The following is an 8,510-nucleotide window of genomic DNA, read 5'->3' on the forward strand; positions in this document are numbered from 1 at the left end:
TTATACTTTTAAAGCAATGAACTATTAATCAGGATATATCATTGCCCGTTACAATGATTTTTTTGAAATTTTTCCGTAATTCTTTTTGAGTTAGAATTTAGCTTCTTAATAATCCATCAATTTCTAACAATTAATTATTATCTAGAGATTTGTTTCGAAGCGTTTTTTATGATAGTGATTTTAATCAATGTCAATTATCATCTATATTTGTCCCAACTATACCATGTCCATACTATGCCGNTTTTTATGATAGTGATTTTAATCAATGTCAATTATCATCTATATTTGTCCCAACTATACCATGTCCATACTATGCCGTTACCCCACTGTGCTACCGTTTTTATATCCAATGATTCCTGTAAAAATAGTAAAAAGTTTTCTGTTTGTATATTAATAAATTGATATATTTTACTTTTAAATTTTTTTACATTAACACTGTGCATTATATTATATTTATTTTATGTTTAATTATATTTCTTAAGTAAAAATTTAAATTTTTTTCTAGCTTTTCGTTAATATTCGTAATAGAAATCAATTTATCAATTGAATCAATAGTTTCTTATAAGCCATATACACCGAAAACTACAATTTTTAAAGTATTTAAAAATGTTTCTTTTTTTTCCATGGATAACAACTTCTTAGACTTTATTTGAATGGTTCTATTTAGAAATTGTTCGTTTATAAAAAACATGTATTACAGATACATGCATTAGCATTTTTTTCTGTTTTGTAAATTTTAATTGACTTAAACGAATATAACATAAGTTAAATGCTCTGCCTAAATTATTTGAGAAGCTCGATGAAAATAAAAATACAGAACTTTTAAAAGTGTGTTTTACTACCACTGCAAGATAATCATGTTTCAAAAAAGGATATATCGAATACATATTTTCAAATAATCTCTCCACACAAAAGTCACTTTATGTATTACTATATTTGTACATTTGTATTAAGCTTAAGTAAATTAATATGTTCATTATTCAAAAATTAAATACTATTAAAAAACATTCGTTTTCTGTGGCGCAATCACATATTGATACACAACGTGTTTAAAACATAAATAAACAATTTAAAACGTTTAAAATATCCTATAAGACCAATGTCAATTTTGAATTTCGATGTAATAATTTTTAATATATGATAACCTTTTTTTTTTTTACTTTTTCAAATTTTCTTAAATAGTAATGTTGAGTAAAAAAATTTTGGTGTGTAAAAATTGCGTCATGTACATTTCTATCGATAGTTTATATAAATAATCGAATGAATCAATAGTTTTAGATTATAGAATAGTTCAATAGCACTACTTAATTACTCGGTAGTGTCCATCACTAGTTAATAGTACTAATGACTGGCCAGAAATATTAAGTATTAATCTTCCATATTCTGCATTCGTAAAAGCAATTTCATTTATTGCTTTATAAACTAGACTATAGTTATTATTTTCCGTTAAAACGAATGTTAATGGCTTCAAATAAAGCAATAAATAATTATAATTTACATTTTTTTATGTTTGCTTTAGCTAGATTAAAAGATATACTTAATAAGATTCTAAAATGATTTACACAAATTGTGTTATTTGTAGTGCTAATGTATGTACTTAAATTAATAAGTAAATTTAGTAATGCTGTACTTTATTACCCTTTATGGCATAAATTATTTAAACAAAATAAATAATGTAACAGGAAGAGCTAAATTATATAAGCTATATATTATATAAATTGATATTAAGGTGCAAAAATTCGTTAAAAATAACCAAATTATGTTTAGCATAATTTTACTATTTTTATCAGGGTTTAAAATAAGTTTTAAAAAAATGTCACTAAGACATAGGTATGCAATCTTATAAAAAAGTTAACGTTTTTAAAAAGTATTTTTTTATATAATAGAACAAGGAAAAAAATGTTTTTCTGAAAATTACTTAGCATGCTTCGATTCAAAATTTTTTTCAACGATAGTACTCAGTTACGAGACTTCGGGAAAATTATTGGCGAAGGTCAGAAAATTTTTGCCACTGCCCTCAAGGGTTTTAAAGTTTCGACCGTTTTCGATAAAATTGCTCGTTGACGCCAGAATTTTACGGCTTAAGCTTTGAAGCTTAAGCTTAAATTTTGAAATTTTTACCAGACCCGCCTAAAGACATTTCTGAGATATAGTTAAAAATGTAATTTAATGAAATGTATTAATTTAATCCATTTATTTAATGTCGTTATACAAGATTTTTTTTTTTAAATTCACGTGCATATTTTGAATAAAGGTATCGTCTCATTTTCGCGCATATATATATATATATATATATATATTGACTCTGAATTTGTAGATAATGAATTTTTATGTCAATTTTTCTCTTTAATTCATACTTAATACATGTTATAGTGTTCCTATATGATTTCATTTAGTTATTAATCTTTTAATTTAGTTAATTATCTTTTTATATTATGTTAGTTATTTGTATATTTTATGTTTAGTATTTTAAGTTAAAGATACTTTCTGCCATTTTTTTAAAAATATGTTTTAAATACAATATGTGTTGATATATTTAATCAAGTTTATTGTTATATATATTTTTTGGTTGAACTTTGGCTTTATAATCAACTTACTGTTAAAATGTATTTTTTTCACTTAAAACTTTTTTTTTTTGATTAAGCAGAATTTATATTAGGATACGATTTTGCGCATAACAATATATTTTGTGTATTTTATTAGGGAATGCATGATAAGTTATATATAAATTTCTGAACAGTTATAAATGTATAAGTTTGTACATTTATTATCAGAACAGTATAGTATTGATAATCTTATTTATCTCAAATATGATGTGTAAGTTTAATATAACTATGCAGTACAATGTCAAATCACAGTAACCAATTATCTTATCAATATTGACATTTTTTATATAGTCCCAGGAATAACAACCTACAAATTTTTTCTGCATTTATTTTATGATATTGATACAATTATTATAACTAGAATATTATTAATTATTTAATAATATTTAAGGGGATATAAGAAATTGCCCTGTTAATAATTTTTTTAATATATTAAATATATATTAAATAATATATTAAATTATGTGGGAAATGGAAATAACTTATAATTTTGTTTTATTTCACTCTACTCCAATGAACAACAAATGTGATCGTTAAACTGATTTATTTATAAACTAAAGTGTTCATTTATAAACTATTGTATCTTCAAAATGATTGTTCTTTGATTTGTATTATCAAAATAGTTTTGATTATATTTTAATACTTTTATCGGAAACTTTTAAACTGTCACTCACTCTTTTACATGAATATTAATGTTCATGTAAATTATTAATTTTTATTAAAGTTAATACTCACACCACTGCCTATAAAAACAATTTTTCTTGACATTAAACAATATATAATAAATAAAAATAAATCGAAATTATATTGTCATTATTCATAGCAAAAGACGATTTGTAAATAATGAACAAAGGATAAAAAAAGTTACACTATAATTTTTTATTAAACAGTTTTATTTGATTCAATAAAAAGAACAATTTTTTGAGAACTAATTTTTTGATTTTCTTTGAACTCTAATAACCTATCATAATAAAAAAATGATTAATATATTATTACTAATATACATTAATAATGTAATAATATTTCTTCAAATATTACATCTTTAATAAATATAAGTTAATTGGTTTGAAATAGAATTATGTTCTAAACAAAAATGTTTATTTACAGTAAGTGATGATACGAAAAAAAATTCCAGTTTTATAATTAGGTGTTGCTATATCAGAGTAATGCTAACATAATAGTATAGTATATTACTAAATTGGTGTAGGGTGCTGTAAGAAAAAGTTTTTTTTTGTATTTTAAAAAGCAAAGATAAATAATAAAGATTTAGAATTTAAAAATATTTATATGAGTCTTGAACTGAGTTATCTAGCAGTTAAGTTTGCTAACATTTCTCAAGTTAAATGTGAGAAGTATTTAGAGAGTAATGTTAAAAGGTTTTTAATGACTATAAGTATATTTTTTCTAAGCTTGTGCTTCTATCATGTAGAACAAGTCTTTAAGTATAAAATTAAGGATTCAGTAGATCTAAAACAAAGTTTTGAAGTGTCTGGATAAACTAATGACTTTTCACTAAATTAGTTTTATACATTTATTAATTTAACATACTAAATAAATATATTGTTATTAGTTTCGTGCAAAGTTTTACAATGATGTGTTTATTTGTTTTAAATTAAATTTTTTTTTTTTGTGTCTGTCACTACTTTTTCTTAGCTCTCATTGGACTGATTTTTCTCAACGATTCGTCAAAAAATCACAAATCGTATCTAATCGAAGACATTACCCTCAAAAATTGAAAATTTTGCCCTCATTCCACGTAAATAGTAAAATTCCCCCAAAGAATTACCATTTTTAAAATCAGTAAATTGCGACATTTTTTTCATTATTCTTTCTAAAAATTCAAAATTGCAACTTCTTTGCAAGAATTTAATTTTTTCAACTTAAGTTTTGAAAATGTTCCAAGAATACTAGTTTTCTGTTTGTATATTAATAAATTGATGCATTTTATTTTTAAGTTTTTTACATTAACGCTGTGTATTATATATATTTATTTTATATTTAATTATATTTCTTAAGTAAAAATTTGAACTTTTTTCCTAGTTTTTCGTTAATATTGGTAAAAGAAATCAATTAATCAATTGAATCAAACGTTTTTTATGTTAGTGATTTTAATCACTGTCAGATATCATTATAATTGACCTAACTATGCTACATCCCCACTGTGCTGGGTTTTTTTTATATTATAAAACTTTGTTTTTACAAATATTTATTATTATTATGTATGAAATTTTTAAGTTATGATGTTGAACAAATTTTTTTAATATTACTTCTCATATTTTTTCTATTAACAAAAAACGCTACTAGAGAAATCCACTGGAGTAAAAGGGAATCTCAGTCTCTCAATATTTTTTTCATAAAAAAAATACTTATTCAAACTGTTATATAAAAATAACTATAGTTATTTTTTTACTCCTTGCTATATAAAATGTGATGTTGTTAGTCTACATTTTTTTAAGGAGGCCAATAGCATAGGTTTCCTTCACAAAAATTGTATATATTTGTTGTAAATTCATAAATTCTATGATAGGCTCAGGTCATTTTGATTTTTTCCGAACGTAGTTATTGTATATAAACTATTTTGTAGTAGCAAAAGCAATAATAAATAATTTTTACCTAATGCAGTATCAAATAATATAATTTCAATTAATTCCTCTGTTTCTTTTAGCTGGTTGTATTCATTTTCATCTAGTTTGTTGTCACCTACAAAGACACCCATACAATAAATAATATTTATGTAAAACCTAGGCAAATCTCATTAATATAATTTACAATTTGTGTCGTATTTTTTAAAAGTTGTTTCGCTTATAGTATTATTTCCTACTGATTGATTTAATTCTGTAAGGGTAATTGCATCATCACCATTTTTATCGATTGAACTAAACTGTACCTATAAATCATCAATATAAATAAATATTTACATATTTTTTTAAATTTTAATTTAAAGATAGAAGTTTTTTTTTTTTTAAGTATTTGATTACTATAGGTTTATAAACATATAAATGTGTAATCATAGTTGATTTATTCATAGATAAATACCTCATTTTTTTTTTCATTCTGAAAATTATTATTTTGAATTATTTAAAATTAAAAATCATATTAATTATATAAGTATGTACAGGTGTCCTACTATGTTCCAATAAATCATGTAACTATAATCCATTGATTAAAGTTATATGATTTTACATTGATAAAATTTATTATAGACAAATAGAAGTAACATAATCTTTATTTTTTTTTACATGAAAATTATCCGCCTTTGAATGTATACCGATAATTTTATTTAACAAATTTAATGATTTTAATTTAACTGTAAAATAATCATATCATTTATTTCGAATTATTTAGTGTGAAATAAATTGTATATTTATTTATAATTTGTAAAGATATTCATAAAAAAAAATAGTAATAATTAAATATAGTACTTTAAGCAATTTTTTTTTTTTATAGTAATATGTTTATTATATTTATTGTTTTAACATTATATAAAACTCTTGAATTTCGGTTGCTCGAGTAGGAATTATATAAATTTACATATTTTGTGTATTATATAAGTGTAAATATTTAAATAATCCTTAAAGAAAAGTTACATTGATTCGTTTTGTATATAACTTGATATGAAATTTAAAAAATATACAGTAACTAAAAAAAAAATTGTGATAATATACTAAAAATTGATTATGCTTGCTAAGTTTTTTATATAAACGAATATAATATTTTACAAAATTATACTTATGATTTTATGAAAACGTTCATTTAACCACTACTTAATACAGTGGTGGATCCAAGGGGCGCAAGTCTTCTCCTTGGACTATCATCACACAATTACATAAAGTATTTTGAATGATAATAAAAGTAAAAAATTAATTTTGAAGTCAATAAACTTTCTGAATTTCTGTATTTAACCCTTGCTTAATAATAATAATATAATTGTTTTTTTTTATAAAATATATTTATTATAAAAAAGCCTATTGTATTGTGAGTATTACAAGTTTATACTTACACTATCGATCTTAGCAACAATATTTTTTGGCACAATAAAGTACATGATAAATAAAAACACAATTGTATTTTTTCCAATCATTGTTGTATAAAAAAAAATATATAGAAATTATTTTGAATTTTAAATATGAAATTTATTTTTTTTAACTAGATTTTATAGTAAAAAATAATTTGTTTTTTGTTCATAAATAATTTATTTGATATTTGTATTCATGTACTAATTCATATAATTCTTTTCATATACGTGTTTGTACAGTTATTGCACCAATTGAATAAAATATGTATAAATTATTATTATTTACAAGTCATTTTATATATTTTTAAATAATAAGCTACATTATTAATAGTTACTGCGTCATTTTTCTTTTTTGAACAGGTTTAGAAATTTCTTGCTCCTACCATAATAAAAAAAAATACAATACAATTTTTGTTTTCATTAAATATTATTCAAATTTTATTGAAATATTTAATTAAATTTTTGCTTCGATACGAAGCTGAGAAAGTATTAATTTTACTACGATGGGTTTTTTTTGTGTGTTACTATTTTTTCTCAGCTCTCACCGAACCGATTTCTTTCAACGATATGTCAAATGATCACAAATCGTATCTAATCGAAGACATTACCCTCAAAAATAAAAATATTTTCCTCGTTCCCCGAAAATGGGGAAAAAAATAACAAATTAAAAAATTGATAATTTTCAAAAATTTTTCAATGATTTTTACTTAACACTGCCATAACTTTTTTTTTATAGATGCCTGATGTCTTTACTTATTATTTAGTATATTTTTTTTATAAATCTAACCCTTTACCTGCCTACAGGGGGGTTCCAAATGACAACTTTTTTACAAAAAATTAGCTTTTTCAACTTATCTTTTGAAAATGTTCCGGAAATACTGACACTTTTATATATATCTTAAATTAAAGCTTATGTAATGCAATCTATTATGAAAAAAAAAAAAAAATGCGAGCTTTATTTTGTCTTCACGGTGAAAATGGCTACCGAATGCTATTATTGTGTGAAAATTCTCAATTTTATTTTTTACATTTTTAACTGTATAATGCTATAACTTTTTGAAAAGTGTATGGATCAATACAATTTTTTTATGAGAAATAATATTTATATCCCTTTTTCATTCGACATACTTTATCTAAATCAGGATATTAATAAGGAACTAGTAGATCATGTAGCTTTTGGAATAATCCACCAATTTTTTAAAATTAAACACTATATAAAGATTTGCTTCGAAACGTTTTTTTTTATAGTGATTTTAATCACTATCAGATATCATTATACTTGATCCATCTATGTCACGTCACAACTGTGCCGCGATCTCCCTGTACTGGGTATTTTTTTAAGATAAGTACTATTTATATTCTTCTTTTATTCAACTTTTATGGACCCTTTCCCCTTATATATTATATATATATTCATATATGACACTTATAAATCATAAAACTTGTAATCAGAATATAAATAAGGAAATAGATCATGTAGCTTTTAGAATAATCCTACAATTTTTTAAAAATAAACACTATCTACAGATTTGCATTGAAGTGTTTTTTATGATAATGATTTTAATCACTATCAGATATTATTATACTTGATCCAACTATGCCATGTCCCCACTTTGCCGCGACCTCACTGAGCTAGGTTTTTTAAATACGGCAACCGTTTGAACGTAGAAGATAAGTCGCCGGGACAAATTTTTTTTTTAATTTGTAGTACGTAACATAAGCTTTAATTTAATAAATGTTTAAAGGACGAAGTATTCCCGAGACATTTTCAAAAATTTAGTTCATAAAGTTAAGTTGATGTTCAAAAGTTGCTGTTTTGAATCTTCCTCTATGGACAATTAAAGGGTCAGATTTTCAAAAATATTATATCAAATAAAAGGAAATTACTT

The 8,510-nt window shown here is 22.8% G+C and overlaps 1 protein-coding gene across 2 annotated transcripts; it reads right to left on the reverse strand.

Moving 5' to 3' along the window:
• Positions 1-303: 303 nt before the first annotated feature.
• Positions 304-6,760, reverse strand: LOC126902905 (uncharacterized). Of its 2 annotated transcripts, none has more exons than XM_050680619.1 (5): positions 6,607-6,760; positions 5,643-5,660; positions 5,376-5,493; positions 5,220-5,306; positions 304-356 (listed from the first exon to the last, which is right to left on the reverse strand). In XM_050680619.1, exons 1-5 carry the CDS (start codon positions 6,685-6,687, stop codon positions 319-321), a joined length of 342 nt encoding a protein of 113 aa, XP_050536576.1. In that variant the 5' UTR covers positions 6,688-6,760; the 3' UTR covers positions 304-318. The 2 variants fall into 2 exon arrangements, with proteins under 2 accessions (XP_050536576.1, XP_050536577.1); XM_050680620.1 differs by lacking the exon at positions 304-356 and adding an exon at positions 3,454-3,567 and having other exon boundaries at positions 6,607-6,759.
• Positions 6,761-8,510: the final 1,750 nt, after the last annotated feature.

The sequence above is a fragment of the Daktulosphaira vitifoliae genome, unplaced genomic scaffold, assembly GCF_025091365.1.
Source record: "Daktulosphaira vitifoliae isolate Bord-2020 unplaced genomic scaffold, ASM2509136v1 Scaffold_3, whole genome shotgun sequence".
Lineage (NCBI taxonomy): Eukaryota > Metazoa > Arthropoda > Insecta > Hemiptera > Phylloxeridae > Daktulosphaira > Daktulosphaira vitifoliae.